Raw genomic sequence first — 20,349 nt, 5'->3', positions numbered from 1 at the left:
ATGTTATGGTCTTATTTTTGGCTCATGTTTGTGAGTCAGTGTAATAACCCTGTTTTCTGTTGTTTGCATGCATGTGTGTATGTGTGTGTGTCCAATGTAAACTTTTGCAACAAAGTTTTTTGGAAATAATTTGTCTGTTGACACCAACAAAAAGATGTTAATGTTTAAAACTGTAGACAGTTTAATTCATGAGCACATATTCCTCTTATTGTCCCTCAGGTTGCAGTATCAGTCTCACAGATAAAAGTGGGGAAATCAAATCTCCGGGCTATGACAAGAAGCCATACAGCGCCTATCAGACCTGCACTTACAATGTTACCGTGCCTGGAGGTGCTACTATTACTGTGAACTTTGATGAAATGCAGCTACACAAAAGTGATAGACTTCTGGTATGTGATACACCGTTTGCTTTTGAATGGTATGAAGTGAACTATTTTTTTTTAGTGTAGAAATAAATCATGATTTATGTCTATGTGTTTAATCATGGTTGAAAGTGGTGGGACTCCAATATACATACATACACATATGCATACATTCATGTACATATGCATAATTATGTTCATAAATACATATATGCATGTATGTATGCATACATATGCAAATCTCTCTCTCTTTCTCTCTCTTTCCCACTCTTCCAAACCAAAATCTTTCTTATATTTTGAAGTATGTGTGCTTCTCTCTCTCTCTCTCTCTCTCTGTGTGTGTGTGTGTGTGTGTGTGTGTGTGTGTGTGTGTGTGTGTATGAGTGTGTGAGTGTGTGTGTGTCTTTTTTTCCTGTGTATTTTATGAACACTTTGCTTGTGTGTGTGTGTGTGTGTGTTTGTGTGTGTATGCGTGCATGTGTGTGTGTGTATGTGTGTGTGTGTGCGTGTGTGTGTGTGTGTGTGTGTGTGTGTGTACAACAGCATATGTGTGTGTGCATGGGCATGCGTGCACGCACGCATGTGTGTGTGTGTGTGTTTGTGTGTGTGTGTGTGTGTAAGTTTAAAGGGTGCACATACATACACAAATATACAGAAGCTGATGCACATTTCGACACATACAAAACACACACCAAACACACACACTCATACATATACACACAAACACAACATACACACATGCACACACTCAAAATCAGAGATAACTATGTACACACATACAACATGCACACATGCACACACACATGCATGTACACATTCATGCACTTATGCATTCATCCCACATGCATTTTCACTCATTTTTTCTCAGGCAGGATGAGAGCAGTAACTGCACCTCAGTTTGGTTTTTGTGTGTGGAGGTATATGAAGGGAGTGTGGTACTGCACAATCTAACTGGCTCCAGTATCCCTCGTCCATTTGACATCAGCTCTGGGTCCTTCAGTGCCACCTTTGAGTCCGATGCCGTTATTACTGCTAAAGGATTCAAGCTGACCTACTCTGTTTGTGAGTCTTTTTGATATTATAGTTCAGAGTGTAGCTAATCTGAAGTACCTTGTAAGTCAGAATATATGCTGTTTTCACATAGAAAATTATTTGTTTGGAAGTACATTATGCTTTCTACAGAACCTTTAAAAACTATTGTATTCCTTCATTAAGATTTTTAAGTTCATGTATTGTTTATTTTTCTTCTTATTTTAGTGAATTATGTACTTGTTCTGATAAGTGATATATTACCCATAATATTTTTCATTAAAGAAAGATTACTTGTTTGAATTAGTGAGAAAATTCCCTTGAGATTAATAAGATAAATCTTTGTGAGAGGAGTATTATGTCAACAGCAAACTCAACAAGCATTGGTTGTAATCAGTTCATGAATTTACATATCATTAATTTGATTTCTGTATTCAAAGTCAAATTGATAATGTTTTTTGATCAGTGGAGCATTTTGTATTATACACTGTACTGACTGATTAAAGAAAAAAAAAATCATCCAAAGTGAAGATGCTGTTACAGGAAGAACTAGATTCACAGCTCATAGAGAATGCATTTGGTGATCTTCAGCTCTGCAACCTGATACTGAATCAAATTAAAACTCACAGTAGGCTTACCTTATTGTCGAGAATGAATCAGGAAGAAGTGTTAAAACATGATCAAAAAGAAAGTGCAGTCTCTACAAAGTCATCAGTGCTACAGCCAGAAAATATCCAGATCAAAGTGTGATTTGTGAAACAAGTGAAAGTTGGTGGAAAGAAAGTTTTAGCCCTGTTTTGATATCAGACAGTGTGGAAAATTCAGGTGGGGTGTGGCCATGTTGTAAACTTTGTCATCCATTCTGGCCTTGAAGTATTTACTGCTCAGACTTTACCTCCCCCATTTTCTATCAGGTCATCCATTCCCAATTCAGAGCAGCTGGTTTATATCAATCATTGAATTTGACGGTTGCTCAAACAGCCTTTGTATTTCAGCACTATGGTCATACTTGAGGATATTTAACAGAATACATGATCAGGTGCACAGGTCAATCGTTTTGAATCCATCTTGACATGGACAGTGACCATGGTTTTAGACATAAAAAAAAATATGTGCAAGTTGCACTTGTCTAAATGGATGCCAAAATGATTTGACAGAAAAGGTGCATTGGATTATTAGTTGTCCCCATCAGAAATTGAGAAAAACAGTGTCGCTTGGATTAAAAACAAGCAAAATTAAAATTGCTGCTGCTTTTCAAAGTTTGTTCACTTGTGGTGAAACATATTCTTTTGATTTAATAACATTCAGTTTTATCAACTTAAACATATGACATGCAAATAATATATATATATATATATATATATATATACTTTTTGTTATTTCACATTGTTGCTTGATGTATACCCGTAAGTTAAAGACTGTGTTTCATACATGTTAAAGTGATTGTTGCTTGTCTGATGTACTTAGTCACTGAGAAGATTGTTGAATTTCATACATTCCCCAGTGGGGTTACTGGGGGGCTTTCAGTATAAATAGCATCCCTGCCTTCTGGAAATTCTGTGCTAGAAATTTCCTCTTTTCTATCACTGTCTTTGTTTCTGCCTTTTTTCCTCTTCACTGTTGCCTCCTTTTTCTGCCTTCCCAGTCCATTCCCCTTTCTTTTTTTCAAGGAAGCCTTGACACTTTTTCCTCTTTTCCATTGTCTATGATATACTGTCTGTGCTGTTTTGCTCTGGCTATTATATACTGTCTGTGCTGTTTTGCTCTGGCGATTAGGTAGTGAGATTGTAAACATAGAGATGGGCACTAGCTGCCCATTCTGCAGTGTTATTTGCCTATATGGCCTTTTTATGTATTTTTTGTTTGGCTTTTGAAGTATTGCCTTTTCCTTTTTTACGATTTTTTTGTCATCTGGGGGGATGATAAATTAAACGGAATGGCTGGCATCCTCAGCATGGCCTAGTCTTATTTGCCCTAAGGAGCTAAATAGTTGCGATACTGTGTCATGAACTGTGTTTTTGGGGTTTGTCTTAGTGTTTTTTTAGTTGTTTTTTTTTTAGATATGACTGTTTTGTATCGAGCTTTTGTATGGTTTGACAGTCCTGATATGGCCCTGTGCGGTTGGCTGGACTATAAGCAACAAGAATAAGAACAAGAATTTCATACATGTGTGATTGGGTGGTAAGGTGGTGTTAGAGAAGGTGAAGACAGGTAGAAGGTGTTTGCAGAAGAGAGCTGCAGCCAGGCAAGGTAGACTTGGGAAGGCAGTGCGCCGGTTTTCTTCTTTTACTTCTTTCATTCTTCCAGACCAGGAGAGTTCTCTCTTTGTCTGGCACTCGCTCACTCCTTATATTCTGTTCCGCCGAACTGCAAAGCCAGCGCCGCGAAGCGACTCACGAAATCGGCCCTCCGCAAGCCTTGAGGGGACAAACTTGTGTTTGTTTGACCAAATTTAGCGGTGTCTGACTTTCGGCTTGGGGGAACTAACAGAGACGTATTACATATGACACAAAACTGCAAGAGACGAGCATTTTCTTAAGCTAAACCATTTTCTACAAAAATAATGTAGTTAAAAATTGTAAACAAAAAGAGTCACTGAATGAATGAGCTTTTAACGAGTTCATGTATCTTTTCTGTATATTACAACAATTAATATGTCGCGATATGTAATATAATTGCAACAGTTAAGTAACTGAAAATCCCGAATTTCCAACTATATAAAAATCATCTATAGAATCTGCTCCTAGAGTAAAGATTTGTTATGTCAAAATTCAAGAGAAAACTCATCAGACAGCTCCTGTGTCGGCACCGCTTGGCGGTGCTTTTGGCACTTGCGATCGACAATGAAATACTTCGTTTAAACCAACTACAACACAACTATACATGTATGATATGAATCAGATTGATAACAGAAATGCAAACATCTGCAAAACACGCTATAAAAATGTCTAGGTATTGTAAAAACATATTTTGCTCAAACGGCACTGACGAATACCAGTGGCTTGAAGAAGAGATAGTTTTGTGGGGCCAAAATGCTGTCAGACATTTCGTACCATCGCATGTCTGTAACTTAGGCATACACGGAAAGCGATATACGAGAAGAAAGCTAAATCATTTACATTTTAATGCACAATCTAAATTCCACAGCAACTATATTGATTTATAGAAAACGAAGGTATTTTGTATGTTTTAACTTAGTGGATTTTGAAGATCGCACCAACATTCATTCACATGAATATTGATTTAAAAGAATTATAGGCTTTCTGGTCTAACGATATCATTACAGTTAAGAAGTATGATCTTTCTGAAGTCCAGTAACATAAAACTATAATGTCATCTATTAGGAAGTGTTTATAATTTAACAAAATGATGAAAAATCATAGGCTCCCTGTAAAGGGAGATAACTTGTGGCCGATTTACCAATTTCCTCGGTAACCTTCGGCGAGTCACAAAAGTCATCAGCTAAGCTGGCCCAACAAGATTGTAGCCAGCCTGGCTACACATGCAAAAATGTTTTGTATGAGAAAAGAGAAATTACTGATCAACTCAGTTTCTAGGCTGTACTCTCAGTGTGTGTGTGTGTGTGTGTGTGTGTGTGTGTGTTCATATGTGTGCGTGTATGTTGATGTATGTGCCTAAGCATTCTGATTTCACCTTATCTTGGGACAGTAATAGTAGACTCACTGTCATGGGGAAGCTGCAGAACATCAGTCATTTGTTTGACACCTGTGCTCTTGGTCAGTCTGTAAGGATCCTCATTTCAACGACCACACTGTGCTGACACCACCCACCTCCAGCTTCAAACTGGGTACAAGTGTTACAGTCAGCTGCACAACTGGCTATGCCTTCTACGATCAACTGATTCAGCATCAGTCAAGTGTGCAACTTGAGTGTCAGCCTGGGGGCAAGTGGAATCGTCCGTCTATTCCAGTTTGTGAACGTGAGTAAATGGTTGTTCTGTGTTCTCTTCTATCATCTTTATTATCAAATTGAAGTTTGTTTGTTTCATGTGAGACGTGTGAAGTCCGTGCATGATAGGTTGTACCTTGTTCTAGTTGTGTGTGTGTGTGTGTGTGTGTGTGTGTGTGTGTGTGTTTACTGAGCTTAAAAACATGACAATTGGTTATTATGAATGTGCAATATGTAGGATGAATAATGTGCAATATGCAGGATGAATGTACATTGGAATATGTCTAATGCTAACGTCCATATTCTAAATATATTTCTGTTAATAATTACGATGTAATAATTAATTGCAGTGTTTTAAAAGCGAATATGTGAAATGCTTTTATTTGAGAACATATGTTTATTACTCTTGTTTAATCAAGTAATCTGCGTGTGTGGGGTGGGTGGGGGGTGGGTGGGTGCAGGTGTGTGCTGATTATCTGGTTGTGGTTTTCCGCAATTTATCTTTATTCTTATCTTATGTGTCTATTATAATCAATGTGCAATATAGTAGGCTATGCTTATAATTATATTCAAATAATGTTTCTTAATTCTTTCTGTTTTTACATTGAGAATACTAGTTATTACCTGCAGTGTGTGGATGTATGTATGAAACGGTGTATGTGATATTTTTTATATTTGTGTCTTCGTAATATTTGTAAAAGCTGTTGTTGACTTTTACAGTTGTTTACTTGTCTATGTTGTGATAATGCACCTGACCAGATTTCTCCAGTTGGAGATAATAAAGTTATTCTTATTCTTATATGATTGTATATTTTGAATAGTATGTAGCTGATGGGTTAAAGGGTAGTGTTGAAAAGAAAAATATACATTTTAAAAGAGACGTGTGTGTGTGTGTGCAGGTGTGTGAGTGTGTGCATACCAACAAAATCATGGCAGCATATAGCATGAGTAACAACCTTTTTTTTTCATTTTTTTTTCATTCACTTGTTTGCTTTATCACTGTGTCAAACACAAATGGACAGAGGCTTGAAGCATGGGATTACAAAAGTCAGTGGGCAAGGTGGAAAGGTTGCCTGGTCACATCACTGTGTGTCTGCTGGAGAGAAAGGGAATGTTGTTTTGTAATCTCCATTGTGGGATGATTAAAATTCTTTGACTTCACTTGCAAGTGATGGGAGACAGCTGCTTCACTCTGTCTCTGTCTCTCAAACACAGAGTCTCTAGTCTGTGTGGAGCAAGAACATTTCTTAATCATCGACTATGTGAAAAGCTGCTATCATGCCTATGTCTAACTTGTCATTTAGAGGAGTGTGTGGACAGTTTTACTGGCAATTTCAATTTTTTATGCAGAAAAGAGCAGAAACCAATGAACGTTCACGTGTCAGCAAGGTAAGACTATGTTGGCCACTGAACTTTGTTCCAACTGTTTTTGTGTTTCTCACGCTGTTGCCAGTGTGCTGTATTTTCAGTGACAATAGCCACAGACTTGACACAACATGTGGGGTTTTGTAAGACAGCAGTTCTTTCAAGTCTACTCCTTCGAATGAATGTTTTCCTCAGCTCCGCTGGATACAGATGCTAGTCACCACACATAGATTTGTGAAAAGGAAACCCGTATTCTTTTGTTTTCAGACTTGTGTCTGTACATATATGGAGACTCATGAGGGTCCGCCTGGAAGTCTTACTATCTGTACCATTGTTCTTTTGTCTGGTTTCTTGCTTCAATGCGGAGACATTGAATCAAACCCAGGACCAGGAACAGATTCGGTTGCAGGTCTCCCCAGCTCCCACAATGTCACAGGAAGAGTTCAACTTCCGTCAAACTCTGCACATTATTTCGCTTTGTTATCTCCTCCCTATCCCCACTCCCCTCCCTCCATTCCCCCCTTTCCCACCAAACTCACACCTCCCTCTCCAGGCTGTTGACATGAGATGGATACAGAATGTTGTGGACCACCTTGGTAGTTCGTTAAACTTTTTGGCAGACAGCATGAAGAGACATTTCCAGGAGTTTCGTCAGACCCAGACAACTCTGATCAAAGATATGGACTCCGTCAAAGAATGCTGCCAAAGTTTAAGGTGTGAAAATGACCGGCTCATGGTGGATGTTGACTGGCTCTGTCAGAAATGTGACTTTTTGGAGCACGAATGCAACCGACTACAAGATGACCAAAGATACTGTTCTGACACAGCAAACAGTTTGAGCAAAGAGGTAGAAAAGCTTGAGGCGAATTCCAAAAACAACAACATCCGTTTCTTTAATGTTCAGGAGGGATCTAATGAGGACCGTAAGACATGCCGTGACAAAGTAGTGAAACTGCTGAACAACTACTATCCCAGCAAAACGTGGAGAGCTGCTGATATTGAATCTGCCCACCGCACTGGACGGAAGCGTGAAGATTCCAACTATCCTTGTGTTCTGTTAGTGCATCTCCACTCCTTGCCTGACAGACTCCTCCTTCTGGAGGACAGGGGAACAAGAAACAAAATGGCGGACAAGCTGGGCATCTGAACAGCGGCTGACCTGACCACCCGACAGCAGAAGGTGCTACAAGAACAGAAACGGCAGGGAAGAAATGCCTACTTTCGTAATGGGTGTCTACTGTTCAGGAACAGTCATCAACGTGGACAGGCTCCCCGTACTGTTCAAAACGCACCTGCCAGAGACGTGCCCAGAAGGGAACACTGTGCTGAATGGACATCCAACAGACCTTCAATTACCCCCCCTTCCATTTTTGATATGTCAGAATACCCTTTACTCCCAGGACAACAGTCGTCATGCAGTCATTCAAAGGTGTCCCTGCCTACCGGATCGACCAGTGTCGGTGGAGGTCATAGAGAAGACGTTGACGGCCCAATGGCAGCCTGGTCTCCAGATCATGGCCCCGGCGGCAGTTGCGAGGTCATCTGCTCTTCTGGTGAGCAGGATGATAGTGCAGCCACCGTCATCGAGACTCCAGCCAGCAGGTCTACAGTTTCTCCCCAAGCTGCTGACCTGACCACAGTAGACACTGTGGACCCACCCCTTCCCCATGATGACACCTGTCAAGATACTTTCAGTCCACAAGGTCGTGAACATTCTTCTGTTTCACCTCAGTCTGTGTACGCCCCCTCTGGTCATGGTGACCCAGATGATACTTTCTCTTTTGACGCTGAAAGCCAGACTTTCGTTAAACAGAGATTTGTTTCAGAGCCATGTGCCCCTGACAACCAAAGTCAGTGTTTAGTTTCGCAGAGTGACGAACAGTACAGTGCGGTCAAGCTGCATGATACATCTTTCAAATCCGACACAGTCACTCAGTCAACCTCAGTCCTTGCTATCGAAAATGAACTCAATCAGACATCATTCACTGGCCCACAAACACGCAGCAAAGATAAATGCAGACAGACACAACTTACAGAAGCATTTAAAAGCACCCCTAGGAAAGCAGATGGTATGGTTAATACTGATACCTAGGGATTCGGCCGTGTCCATGTCTTTGAAAACAGTGCTAAAACATCACTTAGTTTTGTCATTTACAATGTTGAAGGACTTACTTGTGCATATGACCCATGTGTTCGATCTTACTTACACAATTTTGATTTCATCTTTCTTTCCGAAACATTCTCAAAATTTTTTCCAAATTTTCTATTCCAAGATTATAATGTCTTTGTTTCACCTGCTGTCAGACTGACAAATGCTGTCACAGCAAGATTGTCTGGGGGTGTGGCTATGCTTGTAAGAAAACAACTCAAGACTGTGACTTCTGTGATTTACACAGAATATGATAATTGTATTGTACTAAAAAATATCCAAACAAATTACAGGTTTGACGACAGACTGTCTTTTACTTGCCTCCATCTCAGAGCGTGTACTACAAAGAAACTGAGATATACAATGGTATATCCTTGCATGAGCAGTGTTTGCTTGACGTCTTTGAAGTCGCTGTTGACCTTCCTGTCATTGTATGTGGTGATTTAAATGCAAGGACTGGTGGAAAAAATGGTAGAGATCTTCAGTATTTTGACAATGACCTTGATATAGCCAGTGTTGACAGTATTTATGCACGCGCCTCAAAAGATGTTGATATTAACGACTTTGGTCAGTATTTACTGAATGTTTGTGACCAGTTTAATTTAGTTATAATGAATGGTCTATTGCCTGGTGATGAGGAGAATTTACTTATATAGCTCATAATGGAGCAAGCATTATCGATTACTTTATCATGTCTAGAAGTATCATGGACTGTGCCGTTAGTATTCATGTTTCTTCCAGGATAGAATCTAAACATATGCCTGTAGAGTTGAAAATCAAATTAACTAAACAAACTTTAACCATTGCGAGACCAAAAAGGCAAATGGTACCAAAGTATGTTTGGAACATTGACAAAGCAAGCAAATTTTCATCTGAGTTTTACTCAGACAAAGTTTCAGAACTTATGAGAAGCGCATTTAATCTAATTGAAATTGATATTAATGGTGCTTTAGTTAAGTTTAATGAAGCCATGCATAAAGCTGGTTCTTCCATCCTTAAACAGGTCACTTAAGGCAAAAGAAATAATAGTTTGTGGTTTGATGGTGAATGTTTTGCAAAACGACGTGCTTTACGACAAACCCTAAGGAAATGCAGAACATTAGGACATGCAGATGAGAAAAGAGTAGCATACATGGAACAAAGAAAAGAATATAAGAAATTTCTGAAGGAGAAATATAACAAACACAAAGAGCATGCTCTTGACACACTTTTATCTAGTTCCAAGGATCCCAACACACTCTGGAGAACTGTTAGATCAATAACAAAGAAAGAGTACATACAAAGTATGATAACCCCTGATATATGCTATGATCACTTAAAAAATCTGTTTTCTTCGGATGTAAACGATCAAGATACACCTGACGAAAATGAGCCTGATTCACAGATTAATGATCATCACTCAATGACACATGAAATTCTTGACTGTGACATTACAGAAGACGAAGTGCGAAATGACCTAAAAACTCTAAAGAATAATAAGGCACCTGGACCTGATGGTTTGATAAATGATTTCTTCAAGTATTCTAATCCCCTTGTTGTGACATTTCTTACAAAATACTTCAACAAACTTTTTGAGACAGGAACTTTTCCAGACAAGTGGAGAGAATCTGTAATACAAACAGTGGACAAGAAAGGTGATATTAATTGCCCCGACAATTATAGAGGAATTTCTCTGTTAAATATGTGCAGTAAGATATACAGCTACATCTTGAATAAATGTCTCACTACATGGGCTGACGACAATAAAATTATAAATGAAGCTCTAGCAGGATTTCGCAAAAATTGTAGTACTACTGATCACATATTTACTCTGCTAGGTCTGGTACAAAAGCAACACCTTAACCACTAAGCTTTATGTTGCGTTTATTGATTTTAAAAAAGCCTTCGATTTAGCAGATAGAAACCAATTTTGGAGGGTCCTCAAGCAAAATGGTGTAACAGGGAGAATGTATAAAGCAATTAAAAGTATATACAATGTCGTTAAAGCAAGAGTAAGAGTTGGCAATGACCTGACTCACTATTTTTTCTGCCCTCTTGGTGTAAAACAAGGGGAAATATGTAGTCCAATTTTATTCTCCTTTCTGATAAATGAGCTAGCTGACGACATTCAAACATTTGGTAAACATGGCATCAGATTGTCTCCTGAGGACATTTTGTTATTTGCAGATGATGTTATCCTCTTATCCTACACTGTAACTGGCCTTCAGCAACAACTGAATATCCTGAGGGATACTGCCAAAAACCTTGGTCTCTTTGTAAATTTTGACAAATCTAAGATAGTTATATTCAGAAATGGTGGTTATGTTTCATCAAAAAAGAAATGGCTTTATGATGGCCAAAAGCTAGAGATTGTTAATTGCTATAAATATCTTGGTATTATATTTTCAACAGGTCTCACTTTCTCATATGCATTAGAAGACATGGCTGTTAGAGCTAAAAAGGGGGTTCTTTCCATTTTAAAATTGCTGTTGACAATTGGTGACCAATCTCCACAAATATTCTTCAAGTTATTTGATAGCCAAATACAGCCTATGCTCACATATGCTTCTGAGGTCTGGGGCATGAGGGCTGATCAAAGTATTATTGAAAAAGTCCATTTATTTGCTTTAAAGAGATTACTAAATGTAAGCATTAGAACTCCAAATGCTCTAATCTGTGCAGAGACAGGAAGGCATCCACTCTATATAACAACATACACTAAATGTATAAAACTTTGGCTTAAGATGCCTTCACACCGTCTACCATTCAAAACATACAAAATGCTTTACAACTTACAATGTAATAATAAAAACAGCTGGGTTTCTAATGTGTGTTTCACATTATACCATTATGGATCTGGACATGTTTGGGAAAACCAAGGGGTGGGCTTTAATACGGGATTTTTGTCTCTATTCAAACAGAGATTAAAAGATTGTTTTCTTCAGGACTGGAATAGTCATGTTTCAGGAGAACGGTTTTCTTTTTATACTTCATTTAAATTGGTTCCTTACATTCCCCAAGCTGTATTCAAAATAAATACCATTGCTGTTAGAAAAGCATTAATACGCTTCAGGTTAGGTGTTTCTCCCTTAAAAACTCATAGATATGGCTTCATTGCCCGATCACCTGAGAGTATGCTTTGTCTATTTTGTAGAAATGCTCCAGAATCTGAAATTCACTTTTTATTGTTCTGTTCAAACTATTGTGACATCAGGGAAAAGTATTTACCCCGCAAATTTTTCTCCCGACCATCAGTGTTTTAAATGACACTTTTGATGGCCAGTGACAAACATTGTAAAGTTGTTGCATGGTATATTTTTGAGGCTTTAAAAAAGAGGCATTCGGATTTAGAGAAAGTGTATAACAGTTAACTTATCAAATTATTAAAAGTTAAAACGTGTTTAAACTTAAATACCTCCTTATCAATCGCACTGCTGTGTATGTGTATGTCTGTACTATTGTTTGTATGTGTACTGATATGTATTCAGTGTTGTTTACTTGATTTTGGCGTTTGTTTTTACTGCATTTTTGTTGTTGTTGCTGTTGTTGTTGGGTTTTGTTTGTTTGTTTGTTTGTTTTGTTTTGTTTTTTGTCCTCGTCCCAATGACATGGGCATATGGCCTAGTGCATTAAATCATCTGAGTTCTGAGTTCTGTCTCTCAAACACACCGACCTCTCCCCCTTCTATACACTCTTCCTTTCTCTCTCTTCTTCCTGCCAGAACCCCCACCCTCAGTCTCCCACCCACCCATTATCTCTCATTCCATTGAAATGAAGTGTGCTTGTGTCAATGTGTTGTGCAGCAAAGTACTGTGGACAGGCACCTCCTGTGGAGAAAGCCTATGTGGTGAGGTCCACAAATGTGACGTACAAGGGAACAGTCACCTACCTGTGTTACCCAGGATTTGCCATGACTGGAGAGGACACCATCACCTGTACTGAGAATGGCACCTGGACAGACACGCCAACTTGTCAAAGTGAGTCTTTCTCACCCCCTCCCCATGTTTTCAGTTGAACGCTTTTGTAAGGCCCTATATTTTTAAAATGTAGGTTCGGAATGAAACTGCCATTGAAAATAAGATAAAGTTGCAGAATTGATGATGTTGATTAAACCCACAGGTTTTCAGTCAAGTTTGAGATTTTTCTAAGAAAATTCTTCTCCACTGACATTGCTCATAAGAATGACTCGGGGTCAGACTGAGAGCTCGCTATTTCAGTCCACATAATTCGTTATGCAGGTAACCAGTTTTTCTTATCTAACTGTGTTTTTCAAATGATAAATTTAGGCCTCTCTGTCATTGTATCTAACATTTTTCAGGTAGCTCTCAGAATCTTTTCGTTCAGCTGATATCTAGGAGTGAAAATGAAAAGGTATTAAAAAAAGAAATGACTTTGCTTGAAAGAAAGCGGAAGCTGAATAGAACAGTTGTTGGAATATACTGCAGGAGGTTGGCTTCTTCTTTTGTTTTGTCTTTTTTTTGTAATTAATGATACAGGTTGAGGTGAATAATTGTTATAAACAACTATCTGATTTTACATAGCTTGAAATACTTTTTTTGGGGGTGCATTCTTTAATGAGAAAATTTCTGCATAAAGTATTTAAAACATTAAAAGAATAGTCAGCAAATGAAGAAACAAATAAAGCAATAAATAGATAACAAGAGACTCACGAATTTGAAGATACACAAAGAGTACATATGCAAATATTTATGAAGTGGTTGCAAATAAAGAAAATGTACTACACAGAGCGTTATTTTGAATAATACTAATGTTATTTTTGAAGAATACTGATGTGTACTTGTTTTTATTTAATGACTTTGTCTTTTATGTTTTTTCACATAAAAGTACTATTTTGTAGTACATGCATTTTGATGTAAAAAAGTCAGTATGTCACAGGTGATTTTTAAAACATATTCTTCAGTCTTAAACTTTGTGCTTAGCAACCTTTGGAATACACTTCATGTTTGGAAGACATTTACTGATTCTGTGTTTGCAGATACATACCGGTACTTGAGTAAACAGTATAAGAAAATAAAAATAACGTCTGTTGGAAAATGTTCATCATACCAAAAATGACCAGGTCACTTGAAATTTTCATGTTTCACAGTTTTAACATTTATCAGTGAATGAATCCAAGAACTGTAGAACATGTCTGCAGTTCCTTAAATAGGGTTCAAAATAATCTCGTACTAACTTCACAGAAAGTACAATTGACTGTTAGATTTAGCAGCTGCATCCATTTCATCCTTCGGGGGACTCATCAGGCTTGTGACTCTCATTGCCAACTGCAAAAAAAGTCTCCAACACATGCAAGAAGCACCTTCTATGCAGCAACAGTTCTGTTAATTATTCTTATTTTTAGCCATATATGTTTGACATAATGAATTTTATGGAAAACTTTTTTCTGTATTTTCTGACCTCTTTGAATAACATTTTCATGTGGTAGTAAATGTTTATATTATATATTAAAAAAAGATTCATTTATATTTTTATTTTTTATTTCCTGTATTGGATAACCATACTTTATTTTCATTTCTGCTTCAGCTGTTCTCTAACCCCCCACCCCACCCTTCTCACCCATTTGTTGCACAAAGTAAGTTATGGCAGTATTTCTCCTCCAAATTAACTCCACATCTGGAAGGTGCTTCTTGCATGTGTTGGAGACTTTTTTTGCAGTTGGCAATGAGAGTCACAAGCCTGATGAGTCCCCCGAAGGATGAAATGATTATTGTTTGCTTTGGTAGGAATCAAGCACTGTACCTTGTGGAGGATCATGAGAGAGGCTGACCACACTTTGAACTTGTTTTGTTTTGCCTCTTGTTACACTTCTGGTTTCTTCTTCCCTGTCACTCCGTATTTTTTTTCAAAGCATTTTTTCATTTTCACTCCTTGGTCAGAGATGGCTGACAAGTCACTGAACAGGGGTTGATTGCTGGTGAGAATGAGAAGAACAGAGACTCTGCAGCAGATTACTTTTATTTCCCAAGGTAGATGCTACTGGTGAATTATAAACAAAATTGTCCACTTTTATTACAGCCTCCTCTTGTTCTCCATTGCCTGACATAGCCAACGCTAATAAACAGATCCGATCAGGAGATGGCAGCAATTTCAGCTCCATTGTGGAGTACACATGTTCTGCTGGCTACCAGATTGTTGGGCATCCCCTCCTCTTTTGTCAGTCTGATGGAAACTGGTCTGCCAGCGTACCCAGCTGTGAAGGTGAGCCTTTCAGTCTCAGGTCATGTCTTTATTACTATGCAGGTCAGAGTGTGTAAAGCCTGCCTGGTCTCTTGGAGGAAAATCTTGCATGTATGACTGCTAACTGTATATTTATCATGCATTTTGCAAGAATATTGATAAAATCAGCTGGTTTTAATTTGATCAGTTAGAAGAGAGCATTTGAGTATTTCTTATTTGACAGTTTCTTTAGATCTGTATTGAAATGCTGCAGTTCCACAGAAAATACTTAAGGGTGCAAATCACTAATTTTTGGTCTGTATAAATGCAAAAGAGGCTTCACTGGCTGTATAGATAAGATGCAGACAAATAAATATGTACATATAGATATGTATACAAACATGCTTTTATGTTTGCAGTATGTGAACACAATGTAAGTGAACATGTTCATGTGGTCTGTGTGTGTGTGTGTGTGTGTGTGTCTCTCTCTCTCTCTCTCTCTCTCTCTCTCTCTCTCTCACTTTGTCTCACATACATACTTGTGTATGCTTACATCATTCATAGTATCTTCTGTGCACACACACACACACACACACACACACACACACACACACACACATACATCCATGCACACACCTTTTGCAGACACTTCCTTCCAGTGCATGCACACAGTTCACTGTGAATCACTTGGTCTAATACCTGCAATAATTCTTTATGCAGTGCTGCAGTGCTACGTGCCCATGTCAATTCCCAATGGAATGCTGGAAAAAGGTGGGGAGATGATCCAAGTGGGAGACAGTGTAACAGCCAGCTGCCATCAGGGTTACGCTGCCCCAGGAGGCGACTCCACTGTTGTGACTTGTTCACAGGACAGATCACTGCAGGGACTCCAAGGCTTCCACTGCTCATGTAAGTATCAAGATGTATGTGAAAAAGGGTGGGAAGGGGGGATAGGGAAGAAGGGGATATTCAGAATCACATGCAAGTAAGTTCTCTATCTGCATTGCTCTGATAGTCTCCTCATCCAGTGCCCACTCAGAACAACTATGTAAGGATGGAAGGGTTTAGTTCTTTGAATGAAGTGGCTTGTGTGGGAATGTGGGAGTGATTGTGTGTGTGTGTGTGTGTGTGTGTGTGTGTGTGTGTGTGTGTGCAATCATGTATGTCCATCATGTCACAGAAGGTGATGAACCTTGCAGTCAGTATAAAAAAATGTTGGGGATGTGAATGGCAATGAGTGTGAAAAAATATATGTGTCAGGATGGCAGTTATTGCATAAACAGGATGCACCATAGCACTAGTTATGAAGGAATGTGGGGTATGTAAATGGGAATGAATATGAAAAAATATGGGGTGTGTGAATGGCAGGGATCATAAAAAATATGGGGTGTGTGAATGGCAGGGATCAATAAGAAAATATGGGGTGTGTGAATGGTAGTGTTCATAAAAAAAAATATAGGGGGGGGGGGGTGAATAGCAGTGATCATAAAAAATATGGGGGGTTGGTGAATAGCAGTGATCATAAAAAATATGGGGTTTGTGAATGGCAGTGATCATTGAGAAAATATAGGGTGTGTGAATGGTAGTGATCATAAAAAAGTATGGGGTGTGTGAATGGCAGTGATCATAAAAAATATGGGGTGTGTGCATGGCAGTGATCATTGAGAAAATATAGGGTGTGTGAATGGTAGTGATCATAAAAAATATGGGGTGTGTGAATGGCAGTGATCATTGAGAAAATATAGGGTATGTGAATGGTAGTGATCATAAAAAATATGGGGTGTGTGAATGGTAGTGATCATAAAAAATATGGGGTGTGTGAATGGCAGTGATCATAAAAAAATATGGGGTGTGTGAATGGCAGTGATCATTGAGAAAATATAGGGTGTGTGAATGGTAGTGATCATAAAAAATATGGGGTGTGTGAATGGCAGTGATCATAAAAAATATTGGGTGTGTGAATGGTAGTGATCATAAAAAAATATAGGGTGTGTGAATGGAAGTGATCATAAAAAAATATAGGGTGTGTGAATGGTAGTGATCATAAAAAATATAGGGTGTGTGAATGGTAGTGATCATAAAAAATATGGGGTGTGTGAATGGCAGTGATCATAAAAAATATTGGGTGTGTGAATGGTAGTGATCATAAAAAAATATAGGGTGTGTGAATGGAAGTGATCATAAAAAAATATAGGGTGTGTGAATGGCAGTGATCATAAAAAAAATATAGGGTGTGTGAATGGCAGTGATCATAAAAAATATAGGGTGTGTGAATGGTAGTGATCATAAAAAAATATGGGGTGTGTGAATGGCAGTGATCATAAAAAATATGGGGTGTGTGAATCATAGTGATCATAAAAAATATTGGGTGTGTGAATGGTAGTGATCATAAAAAAATATGCGGTGTGTGAATGGCAGTGATAATAAAAAAAATATAGGGTGTGTGAATGGCAGTGATCATAAAAAATATGGGGTGTGTGAATGGCAGTGATCATAAAAAAATATAGGGTGTGTGAATGGCAGTGATCATAAAAAATATGGGGTGTGTGAATGGTAGTGATCATAAAAAAATATGGGGTGTGTGAATGGCAGTGATCATAAAAAATATGGGGTGTGTGAATCGTAGTGATCATAAAAAATATAGGGTGTGTGAATGGCAGTGATAATAAAAAAATATGGGGTGTATGAATGGTATTGATCATAAAAAAAATATGGGGTGTGTGAATGGCAGTGATAAAAAAAAAAATTGGGTGTGTGAATGGCAGTGATAATAAAAAATATTGGGTGTGTGAATGGTAGTGATCATAAAAAAAATATGGGGTGTGTGAATGGTAGTGATCATAAAAAAACATGAGGTGAGTGAATGGCATTGATTAAAAAAAAAAAGATGTGGGGTGTGAGAATAGCAATGATCAAGAAAAAAGTTCAGGATGTGTGAATGGCAATGGTAATGCAAAAAATATCGGTTATGTGAATGGCAATAACTACGAAAAAATGTGTGATGTGTGAATGGTAATTATTTTGGAAAAAAAGGGGACAGTGAATGGCAATAAGTATGAAAAATGGATGTTGATTATACTGTGATGAGATATGATGTTTTCTCATGTTTTTTTGTCTATGATTTACTAGTGTGTGTGCTCACAGGTGTGTGTGTGTGTGTGTGTGTGTGTGTGTGTGTGTGTGTGTGTTTTAGAGAGAGGTATATCACGTGTGTGTATTTTTTAACATGATAACTTGTTCTTTACATTATGCAGAAACTAAACTACATTAGATTTTGAATTTCAGACCAGGACAAATGCAAGGCCAATGATTACTGTCAACATTTATGTCATGATTCTGAGTTTGAAAACCGCACCTGTAGCTGTTTTGATGGCTATACTCTGGCTGCGGATATGAAATCCTGCAACAGTAAGTGAAAATTGCGTGTTGGGTTTCTTGTTTCACTGTAAAAGCAGAATAAGAAGTGTTTTGACACTTCTTTCAGACTGGTAATATATTACTGATTGGTTATTTTTTTATTTGTTATTGCTTTGTTCATTTGTTTTTGTTTTATATGGGGATGTGTGTGTGTGTGTGTGTGTGTGTGTGTGTGTGTGTGTGCGCGCGTGCGCGCTTGCATGCATTGTTGGCAATTGTTCTGTGTAACTGCAAGTAGTATATGAACCAAACTTGGCAGAACTGTAGGTATTAATGAGACCATTCCTGTCATCCCCATTCATTGTGATAGGGTGATTGTGTTTGACAAAATGGAAAAAAAGTTGATAGAACTGATGTCTAACATCCAATTTTTATCAGACTTGATTTAATGAGTAGCCATGTTAATGGCATGATCCATGTTCAGTTTCAAGGAGAGGTCATAAGTCAAGGTCATAATGTGGTATATGATAATATAGAAAGCTTTTAGGTACTGACCCCACTCTTGGAATGTTAAAAATCTTATTTGCGCTTTGATTCTTTACTCCACTGCTGTCTTTAGAGAAAAAACCTTATTGCTACTGGCAGCTGTAATCATGTTACACTAGAAAGTTCAATGACACTCATGTTGGTATTTTCCTTGTGATTGTGGGTCCCCCTAACTCCATTTAAAGAGACATGGCCTGACTCCTGGCTTCTAACGGGTATAAGACTGAATTTCTGACTTCTACTCTCACACACCCCTCCCTGTTTTGCGTTTACCCTGAAAATATATATCACTTTCACCTTCACTTATCCCATAACCCAGCGGAAGGTCATGGGAGCACAGCAAATGATTTCCATACCTGTTCTCTCCATTGGTTCCTGTCTCTCAGTTCTCTAGGAATCTGGGAAATTCATCTGTCCATTTTTGGATGTTGTCCTGTCACATTTCTCTTGTCTCCCTCTCTTCCTACTGCCTGGTACTGTGCGCTGCAGAATGGTCTTTGTGAGCCTGTCAAATCTTGTGATGTGTCCGTACCATTTCAGCTTCCTCCTCATAATGACCGTTAGGAGGTCAGTGTGGGGTCTAATGGCTTGGGTGATCTTCTGTCACACCTCTGTGTTCTTGACGTGATCAGTGCCTAGTAGCTTTCGGAAGCATCTCATTTCCATGACTTAGATCTTCTGAAGGTTGGCAGTGAGAGTCCATGTTTTGCAAGCATAGACAAGCATTGATTGGTGAGCGCATATGCTTTACTTTAGATCTGAGTTGTCTCTCCAAATGGGCTTCAGTCGAGTGGGCGCTGCTGTAGCCTGTGCTATCCTGGACATGGCTCCTGGTTTCGAGCCTGCATCTGTGACAATTGCACCCAGGTACTTGAAACTAGATGCAAATTCCAAAGACTGCTCATTGACTCTGATATCATCTGATGCCATTGGCATTATTCATCATGGTCTTTGTCTTTTGTGCACTGATTTCCGTTCTGTATTCCCTGGAGGTGATGTTAAGGCTTTCTACCAGGTTGGAGTGTTCAGTCTCACTTCCTGCCAAGCCATCAATGTCACCGGTGAACAAAAAATAATGTAACAGTTCTGCCTCTGATGGTGATGGTGCCCTCATGTTCATCAAATGCATCCAACATGATATGTTACAGGAATATGTTGAATAATGTATATATATATACATACATACATATATACATATATCTTGTGAAATTTAGGCGCAGCGGATATGGATGAAAAACATATTTTGTGAAATCCTGGGCTCAGTGGATATGGATGAAAAATATATCTTTTGTGAAATCCTAGGCTTAGTGGATATGGATGAAAAGCATATTTTGTAAAATCCTGGGCTCAGTGGAGATAGTATGCCCAAAAATTATGTTGTTATTTCTGCTATCACTCTTGTCATTGTTATCATCATCATCATCACCATCATCATAATCATTACTCTTATCATTTGCAGTGTTCATTTAATAGTAG

General features: G+C 38.4%; 1 protein-coding gene across 2 annotated transcripts in view; it reads left to right on the top strand.

Moving 5' to 3' along the window:
* Nucleotides 1–20,349, top strand: part of LOC143282756 (uncharacterized) — a 199,325-nt gene that overhangs the window by 45,761 nt on the left and 133,215 nt on the right. For both annotated transcript variants that reach the window (XM_076588518.1, XM_076588509.1), the window contains exons 11-17: nucleotides 220–389; nucleotides 1,280–1,424; nucleotides 5,134–5,331; nucleotides 12,597–12,770; nucleotides 14,830–15,012; nucleotides 15,691–15,879; nucleotides 18,256–18,378. In XM_076588518.1, coding sequence (XP_076444633.1) covers nucleotides 220–389; nucleotides 1,280–1,424; nucleotides 5,134–5,331; nucleotides 12,597–12,770; nucleotides 14,830–15,012; nucleotides 15,691–15,879; nucleotides 18,256–18,378 — 1,182 coding nt within the window. The remainder of the gene's footprint in view (nucleotides 1–219; nucleotides 390–1,279; nucleotides 1,425–5,133; nucleotides 5,332–12,596; nucleotides 12,771–14,829; nucleotides 15,013–15,690; nucleotides 15,880–18,255; nucleotides 18,379–20,349) is intronic.

This window comes from Babylonia areolata, chromosome 1 (assembly GCF_041734735.1).
Source record: "Babylonia areolata isolate BAREFJ2019XMU chromosome 1, ASM4173473v1, whole genome shotgun sequence".
Classification (NCBI taxonomy): domain Eukaryota; kingdom Metazoa; phylum Mollusca; class Gastropoda; order Neogastropoda; family Buccinidae; genus Babylonia; species Babylonia areolata.
This window is presented reverse-complemented; position numbering and strand designations above follow the sequence as displayed.